The sequence below is a fragment of the Cnephaeus nilssonii genome (assembly GCF_951640355.1).
Source record: "Cnephaeus nilssonii genome assembly, chromosome: 5".
Classification (NCBI taxonomy): Eukaryota; Metazoa; Chordata; class Mammalia; order Chiroptera; family Vespertilionidae; genus Cnephaeus; species Cnephaeus nilssonii.
Genome location: NC_137076.1, coordinates 96,258,192 through 96,285,376, shown reverse-complemented (window position 1 = coordinate 96,285,376; position 27,185 = coordinate 96,258,192). Strand labels below are relative to the sequence as shown.

At 40.1% G+C, this 27,185-nt stretch overlaps 1 protein-coding gene across 2 annotated transcripts in view; it reads left to right on the top strand.

Annotated features, from left to right (window-relative positions):
• Positions 1–1,680: 1,680 nt before the first annotated feature.
• GABRB2 (gamma-aminobutyric acid type A receptor subunit beta2) overlaps positions 1,681–27,185 on the top strand; it is a gene marked incomplete at both ends in the record, with an annotated part of 197,522 nt that continues 172,017 nt past the window's right edge. For both annotated transcript variants that reach the window (XM_079773294.1, XM_079773293.1), the window contains 3 exons: positions 1,681–1,757; positions 1,914–2,005; positions 2,988–3,055. In XM_079773294.1, coding sequence (XP_079629420.1) covers positions 1,681–1,757; positions 1,914–2,005; positions 2,988–3,055 — 237 coding nt within the window. The remainder of the gene's footprint in view (positions 1,758–1,913; positions 2,006–2,987; positions 3,056–27,185) is intronic.

Here is a 27,185-nt window from a genome sequence, read left to right as displayed (position 1 = left end):
GGCGTCAGTGGCACGTCTCTCCACCCGGGGCTGCGGAAAGACTTCTTCCATGAATGGAGTGTCTCCCTCCCTCGCCAGCCCCTGAGCGCGCTCCCCGTCTCCTCGGGGTCTCCCCGCGGCCTTGGCTAGCCCGATCCGGTCTCAGGCGGAAACGGAGAGGCAGCTTCGGGGTGTGCCAGTCCCTCCGGCCCCCTGGAAAGGGAGAGAAGACGAGTTGTGGTGCAGAGCGCTGGAGATCGCGGTGCGCCGGGCGGCCCCCAGCTCCTTCCCCAGGGTGCCTGCCTTCTAGGGACCACTCTGGCTGTGGGAACCCGGGCGCAGCCCCGGAACAGCCGGTGTCCCCGCCCGCCCCCTGCCCTCCCGCCCCCTGCCCTCCCGGCTAGGGCGCCCGCGGCGGGAGTGGGCGGCAGCGCAGCCCCGCGAGGGAAGGAGGGGCGGGCGCGCCCGGGGAGGGAGCCTGCACGTGCGCGCGGGTGCGCGTGCTCCGAGGGGGCGTGGGGCCCGCGGGGCGCTTCCCACTGCGCCACCTGCCCTCCTGGTACCGCGTCGCCGCCCCAGCCCTCTCGCCCCTCGCACCCACGTTCGGGTGCTGCCTCTTTCCATGTCCTATCACCCCCACCCCCTTCAAACCCCACTCTCCCGGCTAATAACCCCCCCCCCCCCACTGCAGAGTCAGACTGAAACCTGGAGAGGCAGCGCTGCCTTCTCTCCCCTCGGCCCCCGCCCCCCCCCCCCCCCCCCCGCCCTTCTGCTATAAATAATCCGGACTAGCGGGTCAGCCACGTCACACCCCGAGGAACCGGGACCCCGAGGGCTTCTTCTCGGGGAATAGGGGCCAAAGGGTGAGGAGCAGGATAAAGGAATCGCTCGTGAGTAGTGAAGAAAAGCTTGCTCCTGGACTCCTAGGAAAAAATGGGCAGCATTTTATTCTTCTCTCTCTGGCTTCCTTTTTTATTGTTCCGTGTCTTTTTTATTCTCTACCCCCCCCCCCCCCGCCCTAAATCCAAAGGATTGCTCAACTCTCCTCCCATTGGTTTATTTTCTCCCTCCCCCTTCCACTCCTGCCCCCCCCCACCCTCCCCTCCCCCCCACCGCACAACCCCCACCTCCACACTCCTCTCGCCCCAGGCAGGGGATGCTATTCGCCAAGGAAATAAAGTTCAAACTCCTCTCCCCATCTGCTTGCTGAGACCAGAAGTGGTCTCCCAGGAACCCGTTTTCCGCTCGCACTCCACACCTGCTCTCCCCTAAATGTCTAATCTGGTTTTGCATATTTAAGGGGACACACACACACACACACACACAGAACCTACAACCCGCGAGGTGCAAAACTGCCTCCTGCAACTACCGAAACTTACCAGCCGCTCTGGTTGTTTTTGTCTTAACGGAAGGACAACAAAGATTTTTACTCTGGGTCCTCTTGCGGGGTGATTTTTTTTTATAGTATTCAAATATGTATATAGTATGCATATATATGTTTTTCCTTTTCTCCCTTTAATTTATTTTTATTTTTATTTTTCTTAGCAAGAAAATCTGCTAGGTCCCAGGCAGCCGCCGCGGCCCCTTTGATGTTTTGGTACGCCGTGCGCATGCGCCTCACATTAGAATTACTGCACTGGGCAGACTAAGTTGGATCTCCTCTCTTCAGTGAAGCCCTCAATCCCATCAAAAACTAAAGGGATGTGGAGAGTTCGGAAAAAAGGCTACTTTGGGATCTGGCCATTCCCCTTAATAATCGCCGCTGTCTGTGCGCAGAGGTAAGTGTGCCTAAGGCTTGCGTTTTTTCCTTTCTCACTTTGAAGGGCTCTGCATACCTCGGGCGAACCGGGATCGGTGGGGAGGATCAGATAGACGCTGAGGACGCTGTGGCTGCCGCCTGACTGATGCCTACTTATTGTCTTTTCTTTCTTTAGTGTCAATGATCCTAGTAACATGTCACTGGTTAAAGAGACGGTGGATAGACTCCTGAAAGGCTATGACATTCGTCTGAGACCAGATTTTGGAGGTAATGGGGTTGCCGTGGAAATAAGAAACAACCCAGCTGTAGCCTCCTAAGCTGTCTTTTGAGCTTTGTGCTGGCTGTCTCTTCCCTCTCCCTCATCGTGGTGAATGGAATGTGTCTCGGTGTTACCATATTGAGGCACTGACCCAAACTTAAACCGGTTGGTTACTAGCCAGCACTTAGAGGGTCTTTCAGTGAGAGAGACCCTCCTAGCATGTATTGGTGCTTGCTGTCCTTGGGCGTCACTGTTATAAATCCTTTGCTTCACAGTCATTGCCTCGTTCAGTTACAAATCCCAAGTTTAGTTAATGGTGTGCCCAGAGAACCTGGCTTAGTGAAGGCTGCGGTGAGCATTTTGGAGGACAAGAAGTGCAGACAATTGGTTGAGAAGTGGCATTAACCCCCTGTGCCCGCCTACTTTGGAAGAGTTCTGACCAGGGTTTAAAGTGCCTGGTGTCTGGATACTATCCAGTCCTGCAGGGGCGGTGGAATGGGAGGGCGGGGGAGGACTTGAGGAGCTGGAGGGGAAGGGGGGAGAAGGGCCAGAGCCCTCTTTCGCCGCAGCCTGAGAAACCCTCATATGCCGTTTAATTTTGCTTCAGAGTCTTATGAAGCTCAGAGAGTTAAAACCTGCACACGAAAGCTGTGGGGGTGAATGAGGAGGAGGGTTTCAAGGCAATATATAAAATTCCCTTGGGCTAGAATGTTCCTGTGCTTTTGGGAGTTGTGTGTGTGCTCCTGCTGAGGCATTCACATGTGTAGACAGAGCTGGAATCCCTCATCCCTCAGGACACGTGTGTGCCTGTTCAACAGAGCATGTCTTAGAGGAGCTCCTGTTCCCTTTTAGATAAGAAGCAGGACTTGAAGAATTTGAGGGTGAGACGTGGGGAGGGACTTGGGCAGAGTGTCCCAGGCCCGGGGACAACTCTTGCTAAGAATGAAGGAAGTTCTGAGAAATCACGTGGCCGGTCCTCTTGGTTTGCAGGTCCCCCCGTGGCCGTGGGAATGAATATTGACATTGCCAGCATCGATATGGTTTCTGAAGTCAATATGGTGAGTACTGAGGTTTATGACTGTGTCTCCTCAGACATTCACTGGGGACAGGGGGGAGAAAGGAGCCAGGGTGTATGTGGCTATGTGTATGCAGTCGGGGCAAGGACGGGATTTTGCTTTGCAACCCCGTGTGTTTGTAGTGTCAGAGCCAGCTCTTTCTGGTCCCTACAGATTTTTCCAACTTGGTTCAACTACTTGGGACTTGGCATAAAGCAAGTAAAATGCATCACACATTCACATGCAAAATGCAGCCACAGGCAGGAGACCCCCTGCAGAAGCCACCATTCCTAAGGTCCAATTGGAAACCAGGCTCATCAAATAAATTTCTGGGTTTGGGGTGGGGTTAGCGGAAGAGGGGAAGGTTTTGATTCAATATGTAAAAGAGAATATTACCTACAAATTAAACTGTTTCAAAGAGGCTGAATAAATTCCCCAGGCAATATTCACGTTCACTTGTTGCTTTCAGAGATGGCCTCTTTACTACTGAGGGCAAGCCGCCCCCCCCCCGCCCCCCCAGCTCCTTTAAGCCTCCCAATCACCAAAATAAACAGAATGAAAATTGGTCACCGTTGTTTTCAAAAGGCAAAGTCAGACCCACGTGTCATCTCCAGTCATTTCTGCAGTGTTATTCACCGTATGTCCTAAGCTTGTACAATTTATTGATAGTGGCACTCTTTTGTGGCGACCTCCTTGGACTCGGGGCAAGTGTTAACAGAAGAAGGCTGGGTGTTCCAGACTAGGAAACACTTGTGGGGGGTTAGCCTCACGCAGGTCCGCCCCCTGCTGCCCATGTTGGGACACTGCAAATACACAACACCGACAAGTGTCCCAGATACCCCCACTTACTTTGGAGTTTCCTACTCTGTGTTTTGAAGTTTTCCCCTTCAAAAGTTTCTCCAAGAAGGGCACGTTTGAGTGTCAGATTGCAATCTTACTTTCAATTCTGATAGCACAAAGCACATTTCTCAGAAGATTTTGTGGTGGTACAGTTCTGCCTAGAAATGGAATGCACTGTTGAAGAGAGTGTTGCACCTAGGGTTTAATGCAGACACTTCTAAGCCAGCCAGCAGGATTTGAAATTTAGAACACATACTAACTAGGTCCAAAATACTCTGTAGTGGCCATGCTTTCCACATTACACTAATTTTCATAGCCCCAGAGTTCAAATAAAGAGGAAGCTCAAATAGCCATCCTCATTCCCCTGCACACTGTCCAAAGATAGGTGATAATCCTGAGGTATTAAAAGATTCTGAAACATCTTATGACTGCTGGAGGGAATATTCACCTCCAGCGTGTCCCCAAGAATGTATACACACACTGAATAATTATAAAGTCAGTGTTTATGAAAATACATTTCCTTTTCAAAACTGACACCCTGCATTTCAGAAATGTCTTAAGGACATGCATCTTCTTATTTTATAATTACTTGGCAAGATTTGACCCTGTAGGACAAAAACATAGACCAAAGGCCATCTTGAATGATTCAGAAACTCAGATTTCCCACACATTTTGTAAGTCTCGTGGGTAGAGAATGCTTGTTTCTTAGGAAACTAATTTTTCAGATATACAAATGTCCACTTCTGTGGGACTTTAGAGGTCTTTCATCAGTGTGTATATTTTGAGTTTTACCATAAAAAATTCAAAATGTCCTAATGTTGGTACTTCCTTAATCCCACGTACTTGAATCTAAATTGTGTTGCTAAAACAAAGTAATATAGAAATTAAGCGTGGTTCATTGTGACTGAATTGGAGTCCCCTCTTTTGCATTTTGATTTATTTATGCTCTTTTATCCTCCCGAATTTTATTTTACCACCTTTCCCCTTTATAGGGTCACAAGCGCAGGGCTTTATGGAAAAAATAAGAAATATTTAAAATCCAGAGACAGTGGTGGCATAACTAGATGTTGCTACAATAGATTAAGAATTTAGATATATTGTATCCCAAATTGTTTGGTATAGGGTTTTCCTTTTCTTTTTCTCTTGTTAAGTTTTGTTCTTTTTTTTTTTTTTTTACCTGTATGCAGCATTTTGGAGAGGTATCTGAATTGGACACATTGCCAAGACCTGCTAGTCAAAATATAGACCCAGCTAAGGCGAGGTGTCATCTTTGAAAGTTATTTACTGTTGCTGAAAAATCATGGGATGCTGCAAGTGTAAAGACAAATGTCAGGTTGTAAATAGGACAGTGGCGCAGCATTAATGACTAGAACCCAGTGTTAAAACCCCTGCCAGACCCTTTCCTAGCCCGGTGCTTACACGTGGACTTGTCCAGACACATTCTGACGTGTAAAATAAACTTCTTTCAGCTAGCAATCGGAGTGACCTTACATTACTCCTTCAGAGAAACATTGTGTGATGTATGCTAGTTTATGTAAACATGGTTATTTGATTCGAAGCAGCAGATGGGAAAGTCCATCGCTGGTGTCTCAATAAAATAAGATGTGTGTGGCATTTTGCCTCCTGTGTACAGGTCTATAAGGATTAGGATTTTTTTTTATTAGATTCAGTTCTGGAAGAAGAGTGGATTGATTAAATGAAACCTCAAAATTGATTAACACCCATGTTTCTGCCTTATCATCCTTTGTGGCCTGCAACCTCTGGTGATTGTGACTTGCTTTTATTTTAGCAAATCTCCCTTTGAAGAATGGTAGGCACGCGAGCCCATTTACATTGCTATTGACTCATTTGTACCAAAAGAAAAAGGTCCGTGTCCTTGTGGTGATCCTGGCAGATGACAATGCTAGAAACACCCTGACCTCAGCCAGGAGTCTTGGATGCCAGCTCTGCTTCTGCAGTCCCGTCACCCTGAGAGAGTGACTCACCTGTTAAAGGGGACTAGCAGTCCCGTTTTACCTATCTTGGGTGACAACAGAATTAATGAAATGATGTGTGTGGAAAGCATTGGTGTTCTGTGACGGGAGCCTATATAGAAGCCTTAACACCCGGCTATCACTCAAGAGACCCAGTGTCCACTTCAGCTGTTACCCTACGTGAGGTTGGGTCAGGAATGTACATCACTGTGTTTCAGTTTCCTCATGTTTGAAATGACAGAGGACATATTAACTTGATTTCCAACTCAAAGTAACACGTGACTCTGGTCTGGTTTATTATAATAGCTATGTTGGGTTGGGCCAAAGAAGTTCCAGGAAAATCAGCACAGGCTAAGGAAAATGCAGAAAACCTAAATGACATGCAGTCCCGAGTTCTTACTCAGGAGGGTGACAATGGCATCTTACACAGCCACGTGACTCAGGTTGGCTCAATGGAACATCTTTGGAGGAACGTGGTATCAATTAGAATGTTCCTGAGCAGAGCGTTTGGCTTTCGAGTGACATATTTTTAGATGTCTTGGTTAAACTGGCAAGAATCTTTTTGTTAAGATTCTTGATGAAAAGTGCATTTTAAGATCCAAAATTGGCTCTGAGGATTAGGGACTGAAATAGCTTTCTCTTCATTTAAAGCAGATCCTTCTCCGTCTTGAAACAACACATTTGCCATCCAGAGAGTGAAGCAATATTTCACTTTTGAGGAAAGAGTTCTAGTAAACACAAACACAAATTACCTTCTTATGGGATGGCAAGTGGCGAAAAGCACTGCCTTAAAGACACAACCAAACAAAAAACCCAGATGTTTTCTTTGCCAGCTGCAAAGTTTAAAATTCACTGCAGCGCAAATACTTATTTAGTCGCTGCTGTGGTCCAGCCATGTGCTTGGCTAAGGAGCAGAGCAGTGAACAAGGCCAACTTGTCCCCTCCCCTCATGAAACTTAATATATAGGTGTTCACTATTGATAACCCTGCAGGCTGCTACAGGGCTTATACTCACTGTGAGTCTTATCTTCTCCCTAGAACTTTCTCTGAGCATCCAGTGAGTACCTCATGGTCTGTGTCTCTCATGGGTTACTTTGTGACTTGTTGACTCCTACATCATTCATTTGTTGTTCGATAGTTCAAGTTGCTTTATATTTACATATTTATTCTATCCTTTATATTTACATATTTATTCTATCCTAATTCATATTTATATTTACATATTTATTCTATCCTAATACACAAAGACAAGGTTATTCTGTCTCTCCCTGTGGTTTTGACTATATAATGGTTGGTTGGATGTTTGACTCCTGGTGAATGCCACAAATATTGGGTGAAGTATTTGTTTTTAAGGCAGTGATTTGTTATTATTCACTAGATACTAGACCATATATGTGGAGCTAACCAAACATAGAATCATAGTTCTAAATGCCAAGGCATTTTACTGTTTAAACCAACAAATGTAGAAAGAATCACAATGTAGGATCATCAGTGCTTTGAAAGATGGAATATTGAGAATATGGAGTACTGAGGTATTACACAGAAATTGGGTAAGCGAAGACAGGAGTTACAGGTCTCTGGATATATGTTCCATGCATAAAGGTGGCATATAGGAGAATAAGACACAGGAAGAATATGGGTTTTCATGTAACTTGAAGTGGCTGGAGTTGGGAGTAGCTGTGAGGAGGTGGTAGTGTTGGTATTGAAATCAGAGGTGGTGATCAGATTATGAATGCCATTTCTGTGGCTTGCTGAGGAGTTTAATTTTTATTCCCAAGGCTGTAGGGACCCAGGAAAGGATGCCCATAGGAGAATCGCAGGAACAGATTCACACTTCAGGGTGGATTGAAGTGGAACAAGACCTAAGGTTGGGAGATGAGATGGAAACATGCAAAAACCCAGGAAGGATTGATGAATAAACAGGGATGCAAAGGAGATATAAAATCGTGGCATTTACAAGGTAGAAGTAATAGGACTTGGTGAATCCCAGGTTTCTCGTGGTGTTCTTTATTGACACATAGAACAGGAAGAGCAACCGAATTGAGAAGGTAGGGGTGGGCAGTCTGGAAAATGTTTACTTTTCTACACATATGGAATCTCTGAGTAGAGACAGCCAGTAGGTGATTGGAAAATACAAGTCTAGAGCTAAGTAAGGAGCCATGACTAGAGAGATGAACTTGGACATGTCAGCACGTAAGTGGCATTACTAATAGCTATGTGAATGGATGCAATTAAAAATGGAAAATGAGAGACAGCTGAAAATGGAGTTCTGGTGAGCACTGTAGTTCACGTGGTGGAACCTGAAAAGGAGCCCCCTATGGCGCTTACTAAGCAGCAGTTAGAGAGTTAGTAGAAGAACCTGCAGATAATGACTTCAAAGCTGAGGCACAGGGGAGTTTACAAAAGGAAGGAACGGTCAGCAGTGTCTTATTGAGCCAACACACAGAAGAAACACAACTTCTACAGCTGAAAGCCCTTTTACATTAGGCCAAAAAGGAGCAGGGCCTGGGATGGGAAGTCGAAACCAGCAGCAACAGCGTTAAGTGCAAAAGGCGACCAGTCTGCTGTCCTGGAGTTGAGGAGCGCTTTTCATCCATTGTGTTTTGGAGAAGAAAGTTGTTTTGAAGGAATATACACAAGTAAGGTGTAAGGGGTTGGGATAAGGTGAAGCCTGGGTAGTTTTATGACAGGAGCATAGTCCATAAGGAAGAAATAGTTTCTACTTTCGGTTGCTTACAGGCAACAGGACTGGAAGTTCATGCCCATGCAGGTACTGTGGTCCTATTTGTGGTTGGCTAGTGGCACTTGAATGTTGATTCATCAATCCAGCATTCATTCAGGATTGGGGCCCCCAGCTTTTAACTGTCTAACTGTTCTGTCTCACTGTAATTTAATTTAGAACATCTCAGACTTGTTTTTCTTGTCAGTCAGATGCCACAGTGAAAAAATGAAGTAAGTTCTGAGACTTGTCTCTCAGAAATGGTAGCAGGAGCTCACTGGTAAATGTAGGGAGGGGAGTTTTAGTGGTTGAAACTACACTTCTGAAAAGTTTGGGTCTAAATTGAAGTGGGGAGAGGGCACTTGCGGAAAGGACTCATATAATTTGGCGGAGGAATATCCTTTAGATAGAAGGGCAGAGATTGCAAATACAAATCGGGAATTGGGGTGGGGTGATAGCCAGCAATGGAAAGGATTGCGTGATTGAAGGCCTCTGTATTATCTGTGACATGGGAGACCCTTTCTGTTGAGGTTAGAGCAGGGCTGCCATGGAGATGGGTGAGGTTACTCAGGACATACGGAGAAGGTTATCTGAGAACCATGAAGCGTGCTGAAGGTGGATGTGAACACTCACTGACAACAGGCAGGCTCTAAATTATGTTTAGAAGCCTCCTATCCAATATTAGCAAGCTATTAATGTTCTCACCTTCTTTTTCTGTTTTTCCTTCCCCTTCTCTGCCCCTTCTTCTCCCCTGGTTCAGTGATCAACCTTTTTTGCCATCATTGTAATACTAATATAATAAAATAATTAAAAAGCTACTGCTTATTGAGTCATAACTTGTGCAGGTATCCTGTTGATATGCATTATGTCATCTAATCCTCCAGTAAAAAAAAGTGAGATGGTTACTAAGAACCTATTTACAAAAGAGGAACTTGAGGCCCAGAGAGGTTAAGTGACTTGTTCAAGGTCACACAGTTTTGTTGTAGTTGTTTGTTTTTCGTCTTGTTTTGTTTTCTGGATCAGACGAACTAAGCTTAAGATGTTACTATTACTCCTCACCCTCTTCCCCTTGAAAAAAAATCTAATATCATTAAAATAATTTTTCAGGTAAATACTTTATTCAGTGTCTATTACATATAAGATGTGGCTCCCTATTCTTGAGAAACTTACATTTTATATTTCATATGTGGAGCATAATGTAAACCAAGCAATAAAGAAAGATTTATGTAAGATGTTGTAGAGTCAAGGATATTGCTTATGTCAATTCTTTCATTATGAGTGGGTGCTGTTTAACTTTTTTAATAATTATGTTTTGCTTCAGCAGAGTCTGTCAGATAACCATTAAGGCCAATAATTGTCACTGAATGTTGGATGGTATATGTTTGAGAACTGTCAACTATCTCAGTGGATTTAGGCTGTGAGCGGGCGCTATGCGAAAGACCTCACTCTTTCCCCTTTTTTTCTTTATTATCAAAAACTCATTTTCAATTGAACTTTTTTTTTGCATTGAGAATACATTTTTGTGATTTCTGAAGAATTGTTCCTGCAGATAATTCTCTTAAAGGTCGTTGTGTTTTTTTCTTCTCTTCCCAGATCTTTCTCTCCTCCATCCCACTTAATATATTTGAGACTCCTTATACAGTATCTCTAGAAGATGTACACATATTTGAAAACAACAATGCCACTTGATTTTGATAGTTTATAAGTCGATTTCTTTTGGTTAACTCTTAGGGCACATTTTTGACTGTTGCTTTGTGGGTACCCCGAACAATGCTCTTGCTCGAATGTGGCATGAAGTAAAGATCCGACGGTGGATTTACCCTGCACGAGAAGGCAGGGGAGAGCAGTATTTCGAGTGTTATATTTTAGAAGTACAGCATGTATGCTTTAGTATGCTGTCCCATCCCCATCCGTGATTAAGTGGTCATGGAAATTCCTATAAGAATGTAAATCATAGAACATGATTTTCTTAACTTGGGGTGGGGGGACTTAATTTTAGGGGTGGGCACTCACTAGTTTTGTGAGCATTCTATGGCAGGGTTTCTTAACCTGGTACTATGGGCATTTGGGGATAGATTATTCTCTGTTGGGGGGCCTGTCTTGTTCATTATAAGATATTTAACAGTGTATCTGGCCTCTACTAAGATGCCAGAGGTACCTAATAGTTGCAAAAACCAAAACTGTCTCCAGAAATTGCCAAATGTGCCTGGGAGGGGGGAGTATTGTCCCCAATTGAGAACCACAGGTAAAAAGAAAGGTCTTGTGCTTTTTGTCTCCAAACAACCAGAAAAAAAGATTTTCTCATTGAGTAATAAGTTTTGTGCTTAATTGCCATGCCCATTTATGTTTGGAAGTACACTGTGATAAAACACCAACAGACATCAAAGGCAAAAATGGTCCACATTCAATCACTTCATTGAAATGGTGTTTGAATTTGCCTACGTTATCTTCTGGTCCTTGTCTATTTTCACATTTAACTTATTATTTTATTTTGCAGAGAAAAATTTTATAGACTGCATTTTCACTTAGCAGACTATGAATATTTTCAGTTTTATGCTTTTTTAAAAATATATATAAACCTACACACCAATGAAAACTGGTGTATATGTATTTTTTGTGCCTTTTCCATGAGCTTACAAACATATGAGTACATTGGTATTTTCTTTTTTACTCCTTGTGTATTGTTTTCAAAAAGGATTTTAAAAATACATTTAATAGATTATTAGTCATGTCTAGCTACAGATTATTTGAAAATCAACATATTTACTTTTACTTCTGCACCATTAACTACAATATACAAATCATATACAGAGTAGAGAGCTGTATTTAAGAAGCATGTACATGGAATTTTAAAAAAACGTTTTATGTATCAATTTGACTCACATTCACACAGCTACTCTTGGCTCTGTTTCTATCCTGATATTACCAGTTTTTCTGAAATCACAATTTACATGTTTGGATGCCATAAAAAATACTTTGAAATAAGAAAGTAGATGGTTTTGAGTTTTAAAAGATACAAACATCAGTTTTGTATACTGCTTCCTGTTGGGCATTTTATTTTAAAATATATGTTATTAAACAAGGAGAAATGGGGTTAAATTACCCTTCTTATTTACATGGGAAAATATGGGGGTGTCTTTAGCCCACTGTCTCTTGCTGATGCTCATTTGGTTGACATTCTATCTGCATTTTTACTGCCAAGTCTCATTGCCTTGGTCTATAACTTGGCACCTACTGCCAACCTACCCTCCAAGAGGTGTTAACTTAGAAGTAATTGTTTGGACCATTGAAGATGAAGTAACTTCTCTCCTAACACAGTGCCAACAATTAAATTAGTGAGGTTTGGGAGGTAAATCTATGTGTACCTTAGAAAAGTGAAACATGAATAAGCCATGAAGGAAGATTTGAGATTTTGAGGTATATGAATACAAAGGCATGGTCAGTGTCTGTATGCATCCCCAGCACCTGCCGCAATGCCTGACAATTAGTAGATAGATGCTCAACAAATGTGGATTGTATGGGTTTGTTGGAGGAGTCGTTGAAGGACTGCCATATATCAGGCTAACATAACAGCAAGTATTTATCAAGTGCTTACATCACCAGCATGTGCCAATGAGGCTGTATTGTGGAAGGATAGGAAATGGTTCTTGCATGGGGACTAAGGCTCTCTCTAAAGTCCAGAAGGATCCATCTTCATTGGCTGTAGAGGGAGGTGAGGGTTGATGGAGAGAGGAGTGTTTCAGATGATGGGAGAGTGGTGTTATCCCTCAGGTAGAAGAATCGAAATAAAAGATTGAGAACAAAGTTTTCACAGTGATTCTCAGACTTTGCTGTGCAATGGAATCCTCTGAGTCTTGTGTGAATAGTCATGTTTTCAGGGCCTGTGCCCAGCGTCTGACTCAGTGGGTCTGGCAGGGGGGTCAGGAACCTGCATGTTCAAAAGCCCTGATACTGGCTTAGAATTTTGCATTTCCGTGAAAATAAGAATATGATGAATAATAATGGAAAATTAAAGGCTGTTTTATTCTGCTAATGGGACATGTTGAGTAGTAGGGCTGCTAATTTAGATAATTCTAAGGTGATTGCTATTTTCTATCCATATGGTCCCATTTGTTCTGACCTTGCAACTTTTAAAGCACCAACAGAGAAAAAACAATGCTTCTGTTCTCCCCTTCTGGGAGGGAGCATATGTTTTAACATAACTCTCAAATCCTCCTGCCTCTCCGGACTGCAAGTTAACTGGATTGTCAAAGGACTATCTAAACAGACAACTGGCTTTTAAACAAATATGCATAGGTCATCTTTTTTAAATTGTCAGTTTTTGTGAGGTGGTGGACATTTCACTGACTACAGATTTTATAAGAAATATTTTTTTAACCATAATCTTAGGTGGAATGGTCTGTAGGTCATTTTAAAGAATATCATAACATAAGAAGCAGAGATGTGAAAGATTTTTAAATGTAAGTGAGTAGTTGCCAGTTATTAGGTTGTAAAATCTAATCACCATTCTGTGTCCTTACTGTTATTGAAGCCACTATGATCAAAAAAAGAAAGTTAATTACTTCTTCTGTTAGTTTTCCTTGACCTACATACAGACAAAGAAACGTCAAGACTTATTTTGTAAATACGTACCGCTGTTTCTTTGGCCAAATAAGTATTTGAGTTAATAGACTGAAGATCTCTTATAGTGTTTTCTGATTGACCAGTTGCATAAATTACTCCTTTTTCAAGCTTGGCTTCCCCAGCCCTCGCTTTCTGCTCTGCTGGGGCTGATCTGCAAGGCTGTGTCAATTTGCATCTGGTTTATGTGTTGGAAGAATGCTCCTAGGTGTTTACTGGAATCACATGAATATGCCTGTGTGGCAAACCAGTGTTGTTGTTTTTTAAATATAAGTCAATAGAGCATGATGCCCTTATTATTTTAAAAGTCATAATCTTAGGTACTTGCCAAATTTACAGGTGAAAGACCTGCAAAATTATAGACCCCAAGAAAAACAGAGTTTTTCTTATTTCTTTCAGATTTTTTGGAATGTTTTATTTTAGACTTTATTTTGGGATGCATTATGTTATTTTAGGGTTTTGGAGGCCAAATTCTGTTCTATAAGGAATTTGAATAAAACCATTTTGCCAATGTCTTTTTTTAACACCATGAAGTAATATTTTCTGGCAATTATACTATTACTTGGTTATTTAGAGAGATCCACTATCATTTTAATATCTTAATTGCACATTTTCTTAGAGAACATAAAACACTTTCTATTTACTGAGTCACCTTTGAAAACCACATTTTAAAATGACTTTATCTTGTTATTTCACAAAACTGACTGTGCTTATCACCACCATCTAGACCACATCGGGGGAAATGTGTTATAACAGAATTTTCTTTACTTAGGATGCTTTAGTCAAGGGCAAATGTTCTAAATATGTCCAGTGGTAAAATTCCCAGATTTGGGGGGGGAAAAAACACAAAAAACAAAACCCTCTTACTTATTTATGCTGTCATTTTAAAAAATAGCCACACTCCGGGAGCTCTGGGTTTACAGTTTTATTGTTGTTTGAATGATTAGTGCAGTCATAGAAGGAAAAACTGGATTAAATCAGAAACTCCTTATGCTGTTGGGCTTTAAAGAGAGAGAGAGGAGGATGGAGAGATACATATGTGGTTTCTATCATTGAGGAGTTTGTAAGATTCTTCCAGTAGGTGAGAAATAGCTGGAGACTCTTTTCACGTGGTTAGCAAAGATTTGCTTAGTATAAATGAGTATTTTATAAAATATGCCACAAGGATTGGCCATGTAAGAATGTGGATATATTCAGGGACTGTCCTTTTGAATTGATATGACAGGGAATTAACAGTATGAAAGTACATGTAGATTATCTCTGTTCTTCTAAGCGTTGGTATAAACAAACAATTTGAATAACCAGGGTCAATGAAAAAAAGGATTTGAAAAAGTACATTATACCTTTGACATAAAACTGAGTTATATTTTCCTATGATTGTCAATGTTACTAAAAATTACTATCATTTATTAAGAAGCTTCTGTAAAATGACATGTAATCATTAGGGTTTATGGGTACGTTGATGATTATGATCTGTTTTTTTTTCTTGGTTGTTATAAATCATCTTTCATCACTGAGAAATGAACTCAGTTCTTGCTCAAAAAAACAAAAATCTGCTCTGAAAATAAGTATATGGTGATCCTGAGAATTAATAACAAAATTCATTTTTTATTAAATTTTATGAGAGACTTTTAGAACCAAGAAAATGTCAGCCCTACATATCTCATTATTTTAATAAGGTGCTATCTAGCTCAGAATACTCAATGAAATGATGATTGGCATTTGTGTGAAATGATAATTGTGATGTATTTCAGGGTCAGTCTGAGAGATTTTAGTTGAATGCATTTGTGTTCCTAAAGGTTGGAAAAATATGTGGCTTAAACAAAATATTTCTAAACTCCTTTTTTTACTTTATCAAATAAACAACTGGTTTGGTAAAAATTAAGGATAAAATTAGGCCAGATGCAGCCTAATTTTATTTATATATATAAAATTTTAAAATACTATGTTCTGTATTTCTTTTTAAAGCAAGCTATTCTTGTCCTAAAATACTGTGCATTTTAAGAGATTATTTCTATAATTAATGTGAAATGGTCAGTAGGGCCAATATTTATTTCAAAAACAGGAACTAGGAAGTTCAGGATTTTCCCTCAATTTGTCACTGATGATAAAACCTTGTACAAATTTCTTAGATTCTGCTCCACAGTTTCTATACTGGAAATTAAGTGAAAGATATAAGGTAATGTTTAGCTGTTACGTTTGCTTTCTAAAGTAGGTAATTTTGCCTGTCTTATACTTTTCTTAAAATTCTGTGATTTTTAATTCTGAATAGTTATTACCTATTTCTGCCCCTTATAGAAAAATCAGTAATATAATAAACTGAAAAGTGAAGACCTTTATTTTCCATTACTCAGAAATGGATACTGTTGGCAAAATGACCACCAAACCTCCAGACTTTTAGGAAATTCACATGAAGTCACGCAAAATAGAATTACAGTGTTTTAGAATATGATTTCTGCACTTAACATTTTGTGAACATCTTTGGATGCACCTACAACTTTTCTACAACATAAAATCCAGTGGTTGCTTAGAATTTCATTGTATGGCTGTACCATATCAACTCTCTGTTGAAGAACATTATCATTATTCATAGTTTTTTACTATTGTGAGCTAAACTATATTAAAGAGTCCCCTATGTGCGCTTTTGATGCAATTGTAAAATTATTTCCCCCTGGTAAATTCTTAGAAGTGAGATTACTGGAACCCAGAGTATGTACATTTTAGATATTGAAACATATTAACAAAGCTATGCTTCCTTTATAAACAGTGCTAGTGTGTATTCACATCACCAGCGTCTGAGAGTTTCATTGCACACACAGACCAGTCTTAGGTGTCCTCCTTAGTATGTTCATTCTTTCTACCTTTGCTAATCTGTTAGGTAAAATTGGTAATTTTCTTGATTAATTAAAAATTTTATATCCAGGTAACTATTTCAGATACTTTTTTTGTGTTTTATAGTCCATTGTGTTTCTTCTCTCTGATTGCCTTTTCATGTCCTTTATTAGTTTCTTTTCTATAAGAGGACTCATTTTTTTCTTAACAATTTATTGTAGCATCTTATACATGAAGACAATAAACCTTCTGTTATATATTGCAAAACTAGTTTCTTGTGTAGTAACTTTGTGAGAACTATCTTTTAGTGTCCAGAAGATTTAGTACATAAAATATGTTAGGATTTTTGACCTTGGTTTTCAGACTTTAAAAAGTCTTTTCCACCCCAAGATTTTTAAAACATGTTCAAATGATCTTTCAGTAGTTTGTGTTTGTTTTTTCCCCCCATAAATGCTGAATCCATTTGAGATGTTTTGGAGTAAGTTCTAAAGCAGGACTAAACATGGATAGGAGAAATAGAGACACATAGGTAGAAAGATGTCATAGTAACATTTAATGAAATACTCTCTTTTCCCTAATGATTTGAAATGTTGTCTATCATATAGGAAATCTTATGTCCTTAAGTATTTATACTCTGTAATTTGCTGCATGAGTATTTTTTCATATTTTTGTGCTAGGCCCATGTGCTTTTAATTGTTTTAGCTTTAAATAGCAACACAAATCTCCCCTCATTATGTTTCTACTTAATTATACTTAACTATTATGAAATAATTATGTTTTTAAATAATAATTAAATATTGGCAAGTTGAAAAACACTACTAGTATTTTGTTAATCCTTTAACATTTATTGAGGAACTAGAAGCCTGGTGCACGAAATTCGTGCACGGCGGGGGGTTGTCCCTCAGCCCAGCCTGTACCCTCTCCAATCTGGGACTCCTGGAGGGATGTCCGACTGCCCGTTTAGGCCCGATCCTGGTGGGATCGGGCCTAAACGGGCAGTCGGACATCCCTCTCACAATCCAGGACTGCTGGCTCCCAACTGCTTGCCTGCCTGCCTTCCTGATTGCCCCTAACCGCTTCTGCCTGCCAGCCTGATCACCCCCTAACCACTCCGCTGCCAGCCTGGTTGATGTCTAACTGCTCCCCTGCCAGCCTGTTTGCCCCCAACTTCCCTCCTCTGCCAGCCTGGTCACCCCTAACTGCCCTCTCTTGCAGGGTTGATCACCTCCAACTGCCCTCCCTTGCAAGCCTGGTCCCTCTCAACTGCCCTCCCTTGCAGGCCTGGTCCCTCTCAACTGCCCTCCCTTGCAGGCCGGGTGCCTCCCAACTGCTCTCTCCTGCTGGCCATCTTGTAGTGGCCATCTTGTGTCCACATGGGGGCAGGATCTTTGACCACATGGAGGCAGCTATATTGTGTGTTGCAGTCATGATCAATCTGTATAGTACTCTTTTATTAGATAGGATAGAGGCCTGGTGCACGGGTGGGGGCCAGCTGGTTTGCCCTGAAGGGTGTCACAGATAAGGGTGGGGGTTCCCTTGGGGTGTGGGGCGGCCTGAGCGAGGGGCCTGTGGTGGTTTGCAGGCCTGCCACGCCCCCTGGCAGCCTAAGCAGAGGCCCTGGTATCTGGAATTTATTTTCCTTCTACAATTGAAACTTTGTAGCCTGGGGCGGCAGCCATTTCTGGGGCCGTTAATTCACCTTCTACAATTGAAACTTTGTAGCCTTAAGTGGGTGGGCCCGGCCAGGGTGTGCGGAAAGCTTTGCTTCCCCTGTTGCCGCAGGCAACCCTGGCCTGCTCTCTCAAGCTCCATTCTGCCGCCATTTGTTTCAATTTGTTTACCTTCTATAATTGAAACTTTGTAGCTTGAGTGGAGGCTTAGGCCTGCAACGGCTATGGAAAGCTTGGCTTCCTCTGTTACCTGGGAAACCTTGCTCTCTGTGGCTGTAGCCATCTTGGATTGGGGTTAATTTGCATACTCGCCCTGATTGGCTGGTGGGCGTGGCTTGGCTGGTGGGTGTGGCTTATGTAGCGGAGTGATGGTTAATTTGCATATTAGCATTTTATTAGAGAGGATTAAAAAGGAAATTTACTTCTCAACAATATTGGTTTTTCCTACTAAAGAACATAATAATTTTGTCCATTTATGCATATTCTTTTATGTCTTTCAGTAAAAATTTACCATTTTCTCTACGTAAGTCTTGCATGTGTCTTGTTAAATTTATTCCCATAGGCCTTACATAATTCTAGTTAAATTTATTCTTCAGTACTTTGCAGTTTTTATGGTTATTGTAAATGAGATTTTTATATCCAATTATTATTATTTTGAATTCTTTCCAAAAGAACAAATGCCATATATCCATATCAAATGGGGTATCTTTTAACTTAAAACTCAGGATTCCATTTCCATTTCAATTTATGCATGAGGGTGCCTTGGGTATCACTAACATATTTGAAATATATATGTAGGAACATCATGCATGTTTTTGCAGCTTATTATGATCCTAATCAATTTAAACATTTTAGATGATTGTTTTATTTCAGTTTCAGTCTTCTACTATATAGGATTCATTTACTTGGGCCTATAGAACCAGCATTAATTATCACTGAGGGCATAGCTTTAAAGATTCCTTCTATTTTTAAAAAAAACTTAGATTTAAAACAATAGTCTCTGATTACTATATCCTATTTTTATGTTGCACATTATAAACCTTATGAAAATAAGAAAACTATTTTGGATATATTAAGTCAAATCATCATCATGTGCTCCATATAAACTCTGCTGTCCATTATTTGAGGTATCAATGGTTTCAGCACAGCCCGGCTGGCCTGGTTCAGTGGTTGAGCATAGACCCATGAACCCGGAGGTCATGGTTAAATTCCCGGTCAGGGCATATGCCCGGGTTGAGGGCTCAATCCCCAATGTGGGGTGTGCAGTAGGCAGTTGATCAGTGATTCTTTGTCATCATTGATGTTTCTATCTTTCTTTCCCTCTCCCTTCCTTTCTGAAATCAATAAAAGTATATTTAAAAAATAGTTTCAGTACAAATAGTTGAAGAAGGCTATTTCATATTGATAAATTTACAACCAGAGGATGAAACAGTGTAACTGACGCAGTGTGTGTGACTGTTGCTGCCAATACCCGTTTCAGAGTGAAGACTTGCCTGGATTCAACACTAAATCTGATCATAAGTTTTGTCCAGGGTCTTGATCACCAAAAGATCTAGAACTATAAAGCTCTTCCATTATGGTCGTCCAAATTAAGAATTGGTTTTGCTGTTTTTAAATACATTGACTTGTCCATCTGCTGTACTATACAGTTTGAATTGTCATTTTGATCCCATCAGCTAAGAATGGCTTAGTTATGCATGAAATTGAGATTTCTGGAAAATATCTCAATGTATGTTACTAAAGTTCAAAGAAAATACGCTATATACATTTTAGGGGATTTAGTGGCTCCTTAGTTGAATTGTAACTTCTATTAAGTTACAGTCAGGTGTGCCTTTGAGAGAAAAGTCAAAAGCTCAAACATTTTAAGAAAAAAGAATTTCTATAAACTAGCTCAGCATTGTCAATAGCATATAGTATTTGGCTGTCATATAGTATATGTGACCTGATAACAGATGGACACTTTTGAGAAGTATTTGGTCGTCACAGGCATAGACACACACACACACACACACACACACACACACACACACACACACACCAGCATAGACACAAACACACACACACACACACACACACACACACACACACACACACAATACAAAATTGAATATAAAATAGTTATTTCTTCCTGTTTAAGTAGGAACTTAGCATCCTCAGGTTGAATTATTTAGTACTGATAAACTAAAATTAGATGCATAGCATACTGGGATCTCACATGAAATAGCAATGCCACATACATCAGCTTAAAAAGACTGTATGTACATCCTGAAGAGAAAAAGGTGCTTCCTGTAATACAGCATCCGCAAACCATAACAAGGCTGGGACGCCATGCTATTTTGCATGGGTTTACTGAATATATATTTTTACATGAAAAATGAAGTCTCTATATGGGGTGACTTTTATATTGAAGTATAGATATGCTGCACTGCAATGAATTTAGACTTCTGATGGATGTATCAAGAGAGGTCTTTTGACAACTATGTGTAGGACCTGTATGCTTTTATTTAAAAAAATGTAGATATAGTACTATCATAAACAGAATACTGACTACAACACAGTTCAAAGGGAATTTGATTATTAATTATCTATAGGTTTATTCCCCCCTATCATAATTTTAAGGATATCATAAAATTTTATCTCCATAAATACCCTTTAAATATTTTATTTTTTAAGCTGGGTTTTAATGAGACATGCTTTTGATGAGTGTTCTCATCTCTGTTCAGCTAGAGTTGGCCAAAGATTATTGATATTTTAGAGCAGGATTAAAGCAAGTATGTCCGGTGCTTGTTTTTTTATAAATAAACTTTTATTGGTCTATACCCATGCCCATTTGGTTACGTATTACACCTACCTTCTTTTGAGCTGTAATGGCAGAGTTGAGCAGTGACAATAGAGACCACATGGCCTGCCAAGTTCAAAATATTTACTAGAGAGTAATGACAGAAAAAATGTTTTCTGACCTTTGTTTTAGGATAATAACTGTGGCATGAAATATAAAGTCCAACTCTGTATATAAACCAATGTAAGATACAGTATATGAAATTGAAATCATTACCTGGTTTTCTTCTGTATCTATTAGGGCTTTATGTGGATGAGAGATGGTTCAAATTAAATGTGTTGATGGTGTGATTTCTTGGAGAAATACATTTTTATCAATTAAGGTTTTAAAAATCATAAAAAGGAACACATCTTTAGAATTAAAATTGGAGGCGTTATAGAAAACAGTGTGAGGCTCTTTGTCTCATATTAATTCCTAGATTTGGTCTTTAGCTATCGCAGATAGATTTTTAAAAAACTGACAGTGTAGGTATATCAAGAGGAACACTTTGTAAAGTATAAGATTGTGTAAGTACTATGTTCTACACCTGAAGTTAATACAAAATAATATTAACTGTAAGCTGTAATAAAAAAATAAAAAATAATCCTATATAATAAAAGGTAATATGCAAATTGACCGAACGGCAGAACGACCTGTCACTATGACGCACACTGACCACCAGGGGGCAGACATTCAATGCAGGAGCTGCCCCCTGGTGGTCATTGCGTTCCCACAGGGGGAGTGCTGCTCAACCACAAGTGGGGCTAATGGCTGGCAAGCGCAGCAGTGGTGACGGGAGCCTCTCAGCACTAAGCCATGGGTCAGACATCCCCCGAGTGCTCCCAGACTGTGAAAGGGCGCAGGCCGGGCTGAGGGACCCTCCCCTCTACCCCTCCGGGTGTACGAATGTTGTGCACTGGGCCTCTAGTAGCAATAAAAAGAGACTGATAACCTTAGCCAATTTGGCTCAGTGGATAGATTGTTGGCCTGTGGACCGAAGGGTCCTGGGTTTGATTCAGTCAAGGGCAAGTACCTCAGCTGCAGGCTCCTACACAACTCAGGCCCTGGTCAGGGCACATGCTGGAGGCAACCAATCGATGTGTTTCTCTCACATTGATATTTCTCTCTATTTTTCCCTCTCTCTTCCACTCTCTTTAAAAATCAATGGAAAAATATCCTTGGGTGAGGAGTAAAAAAAAAAGAGAGAGAGAGAGAGAGAGACTGATAGAAACTTATGGTAAGTTTGCTTCATAGTAAATTATAAAGTTTTCTGACAATATCATATGGATACTTTTGAGAAGATTAATATTTTGACTAACATAATAATTAGAATCAAGAAAATATTTTCTCCTCTTAGTCCTTAAAAGTTTTGCTGTATTGAAGAAATAATTGCATAGTCCATAGGCTATGCTTCATGAGGTCATGACCATGTCTGTTTTCTTAACTATTCCAACCATAACCAGGTCTAGCTCACAAACGGTGTGACTCATGGAAGTTACATAATAAATGGACTACACTGATGGTAGAATAGCTTATAATTCCTCTTATTTGTGTTTCTTGTTCCCAAGAAGTTGTAGTACTACAAAATTATAGTTTTGTCCAAAAGTTTTTATCATTGCTTACATTCAACCTGCAGTTCAAGGGTGTTTCCGTCGGTTTTCAGAGTTTGCCCTGCAAGTCCTTGCCCTGCATCACCGAGGGTCCTGCAGTTATGTAAGGATCACATATCCATGGTGGTGATAGTGGAGTGCAGAGGACTTTCAAATGCCCTCACCTTGACATAGTTAGGCAGTTCTTCCTTTCTGAAGTTTGTGCAATGGAATTATGGCTCAGATTAGAAACGAAACCAAAGAGCAGAGCTAAACAGGAATACCAGATTGTACATAAAATTAGGTAGAATCGTTGTCACTTCACAGCTCATACATGCTCCATAATATGAATTGGAAAATTAATAATGAACTAACTTAGTTCATTGGACACATAAAGCCAGGTTTTAACCTCAATCCTGGAACATCTTGATTAATACCAAATATCTCTGAACTTGGTTGAAAAGTATTTAAAGAACAGAATGAAACACAATCTGTTTTTTTTTTTTATTGCTTGATTAGAACTAAATACATTTGGTTGTTAATTATCCAACTGGTTGTAATGCCGGTTTCTTTGTTAAAACTGATAAAGGCAAGTTTAGTTATGAAAATGTGTGGGGCATGTGTTTCCTCTTTGATGTCTTTATAAGCATGGGTAGTGTTACAGAGTAGCTGAAGATCTGGAACGAGGTAGGCACCTCGGCTCTTCCACTTACTAGCTGTGGAATACGGTCCAAATTACTTAATTCATTAAATCATCACTTCTCTCACCTATTGAATAGGAATAACAATAGTATCAGCCTCCAAAGATTATTCTAAAAATTAAGTGATTTAATATACATAGAAGGCTTAGTAAAGTTCTTTGGACATAATAAATCTCAATAAATGATACCTATTAACAATACACACACAGAAATTTAATTTTGTATGATGTCACAGGCCTCTGAGACATTCAGTACTTCAGTTTATACAGAATGGACAAGTCAAGGGTAATGATCTCCTGAAGAGTATGGTCACAATGCTGTGTGGTAGAAAGAATTCCTAGGGAAGTAGGCTAGGATTCAGGAGACCTACTCACTAGTATATGATCTAAAGTGATTTTTTTTCTTCCTTTTCGGGCCATGGTTACATTTCTGTGTGTGTGGAAGTGGGGGAAAGATTGGGTTTATATAGCCTTTCCTTTCTGAAATCCTGAAAATCTTGGTGTCTTAAAAAAAAAAAAGAGCAGATTTTTTTATTTTTAAATTGTTAAATTTGAAACAAACTTGGAATGAACCAGAGGTGGGGGTGGAGGCGGGTGGGGGGGGGGGGAGAGAAGACAGCATAGCTTATTAGGCCAGAAAAAAAGAGCTGACAAACAGTAGTTGCGTTGTTTATCAGAAAGTGTACTTCTTTCCAACTGGATATTTCGCAATTATTTTAGTAGAACAAGCATTTTGCTCATTCTGCAGAGCTTTAGGGGTATCATCCTCCTAAGGTATGTGCCTGCAGGAGTAGGTTATGAAGTCGATGATGTTAAATATCTCTATATGCTAGTATTTGTTCATATTTCTGAGAATGTTTGTGAGAAGCTAAAATGCAAAACAAAACACCGACTACTCTCAGCTCTCTACAGAGGTAGTTTTCTTTCTGACTCAAATGTGTCTGGTAACACTTGGGGCTATGAAATGTACATGATTCTAACAGAGCTTTATTTTCAAAGACAAAGATCCAAGGTTCATATATGGAAAATGGCCTTCTTCTGATTGGAACTAGCATGAGTCTCATCTCTGGGAATGCAGATAGCTTCTGATTACCTTGCATGATGGAAGAAAAGAAAATAACTTCTTTTTGCTTTGTAATGCTAAAAGACAACTTGGTCTTCTCGGATGCATTTGGAAGCAGTAGCCAAGGTCATTCTCAGAGTATCAATAATAGCAAAGTTAAATATAGATGATCAGAACACATGGCCCTTCCTACCTTCAAAGTGTGATGCACCTGCTTTGCCGAGACAGAATCGATGTGACATCACAAGTTCCTCCCCTCTCAGCCTCAGAGTCTGGTTTAGAAGTGGTCTTTCAGCATGCATTATGACCCAGAATTTTTTAACCTTATTATAGTTATAGTCTGCTACCCAGACTATCTCCTGGTTGAGTATAAATACTTCAAACAACGATAATTCCAATAGTATGGGTTTATTTTATTTCCTTCCTTCCCTCCCTCTCTTCCTCTTTTTAAAAAATAAAATCCAGAGAAGTTAAGTGTCTTATTAATATTTAGTGATATGGTTAACTAAATAGTAGTATTTGAACCAACATTCTGATTTTATAGACTGAGATTTAGTGTTCTACTTTCCAATTCAGGAAGCAGGTTAGTGGACCTGTAATCAAAAATCAAGGAAAAGATTTTTTAAGATAATAAAGTGATGGAGGATTTGGTCACCATGAATAAGAGAGTTGCAGCAGGCACTCCGTACATTCCTTTCAAGAGTTGATAAACCCAATAGTTAATCCAAAAGGAGCAGCTCAGATTTGCTAGGCATCGTTTCCTTTTTAATGTCTTGGGTAATCTCATGAAAACCACTAAAACCAATGGTCCTCCAGCTTTTCTTTCCCCTGAGATTTGTCTAGGTTTGAAGGATTGGCACATTAAACCAAGCATCGTAAATCATAGATGTATCTAGTCGCAGCCAACAAAAGTACACCTCCTGCAGACAGTTCCCCCGAATCAGTAAATAAGATTTGCTGAATTTGTTTTCTGCGGCAGTGCATTGTAGCAGCTATTGACCGTTTGGCAGACTTGATCAATTGTTGAGGTCTAATGTGGCAAGCTGCAATGAGGAGTTCAGCCATGGCCCTTTTTCGTTCATTTCACAAGAGCAAACATGCCTTGTCCATGGTCCTGAAGGCCATAGCAAAACAACGGAGCTTCTCCAGTGGTGGTGGACAGGGGACACACTCTCGTAGGATGTGTGCATTCTTGTGAACTGGTTTCCAAGTGCATGGTCTGGACACAGGCAACTACATTGGCATCTCAAGCACAAGTGAACGTAGGCAAGTTACTTAATTTCTAAGCCTCTATTTTCTCACTGTCTTCCTGGATTTGATTGAAAATTAAATATAATTATTTACTTAATTTTTTAGGATACTTCCTTTGAAGAGAAAGCATTCATGAAAAATCAGGTTTGATACATTTGAAGGTTACTGTCACGTTATGTCAAAAGATACTGTATTATCAAAGAAGCTATGGAGCCTGGCCAGTGTGGCTCAGTGGTTGAGCATCAGTCCATGAACCAGGAGGTCAAGGTTCAATTCCCAGTCAAGACACATGCCCCAGTTGCAGGCTCCATCCTCAGTAGGGGACATCCAGGAGGCAGCCGATAAATGATTCTCTATCATCATGGATGTTTCTATCCCTTTCTCCCTCTCCCTTCCTCTCTCTGAAAATAATAAAAATATTTTTAATAAAAGAAGCAATGGAAAAAAGAGATGAAACAGTGAGCAGCTGGTAACTGAATATTAATGATTTAAATAGACCGATAGATGTGAAATAATCCTTTGATTTTGGAACTATATAGTTTCAGAAATATTTATTCATTGATAAAGCACACAAATAAAAATTAGCAAAGCAAAAAGGCATCTTACAGTTTACTAAGTCTGAGTCCCTTTATTTTATTTTTTTATAAAAGAGCTGAGTGTTCAGAATTATGGGTAACACAAGGCAGTACTCTGACATCCAGCATTAATGAGCCATTCCTCCCTACCCGCCACTAGAGGCAGCACAGAATACTCCCTAACTATACAACTCATCATCTCATGGCCAGGTGGAGGCATGGTTATATGTTTGAAAGTTGCTAGGAATTTCCCCCCCCCCCTTAACTTTAATGTGCTTATATTTCACTTGGCAATAAATTATTCTAAAGACTAGTAGCTATGGCCATTATATGGTCACTCAATGCAAAATCTAATTTCAACACTGGCTAAAGAGGGAAAACCAACATTGGAAAAGGGAACTATAAAAAGTGACCATGCCACCTAAAATATCAACGGTATTTTCTGTTCCACCTTGACCTTGCTTTACTTGTTGGAAAGACTTCTTAAACTTTTTTAGATCACAAAATATGTAGATTAAAAAAACAACCTGAGATTGACTTGCACATTTTGTCTTTCCTTACCTTTGTGCACTTGAAATCATTTTGTTTGTTTGTTTTATCAAATTGGGATATTATTTTGTATTTTAGTTTCCTATAAGAATTGTCACTGGGATTTTTTTCTGAATTAAGTCCTGTTCTTTTAATCTGCATTCCCTTTAGAAATTATGACCCATTTATTGAGAGTCCGTATGTTTCATTTAATGAACGCCTCGATCTTTGATGAGACTCACATGTAAAGAGATTCTTTAAAAATAGTGAACTTCTCTAATATCAAAACATTTTTATGTTGAAATGAAAAAAACTAAAGACTTAAATGTGAGGTTTCATTGATTTCCCCTCTTCAGCAGAAACAGGATGGCCGCTTTTTGTGGTAGATAATTCTCAGTGAGGAGAGCTCCATATAGCTTTTTGCATAAATTCATGCCTGAGTTTCTGGCAGATCTGTTTATATTCAAACAAGGGGCGATGTCTTAGCAAAGGCCAAATATAATCAATGTACTTCCAAGCACAGCAATGTTGAATGGCAGGATAATTGAAGTAAACATCTGGTGAGTGCGTGCACTCTGTGAGTCTTCAAGTCTCCTTGGATCGATTTTCCAGCCTCTTTTCCCATTGTTATTAGTTCAGCAGTAGCTCCTGGTCTCCTGAAGGGACCTCTAACCCATCTATTTATTGTTCTTCTAGAATGTGCCTAAGGGCAGAGCAGTTTTCAAAATAGTGGCATCCAAACTTAAGCTTTCTTTACAGACTCTGAAATGGCAGTCTGCTCCTGTTCATCACCACTTGTAAATTCTGCCCTGAAGCTACTTACTGTTCTTTGTTAACCTTATAAAACTCAAAGGTAGTTGTTAGGTTGGTGCCTAAGAAACTGCCTCTACTACATGCCACAGCGATTTGTTTCAAGAATTAATAAATTCCACTTTGAACTACAATTTGATATTGG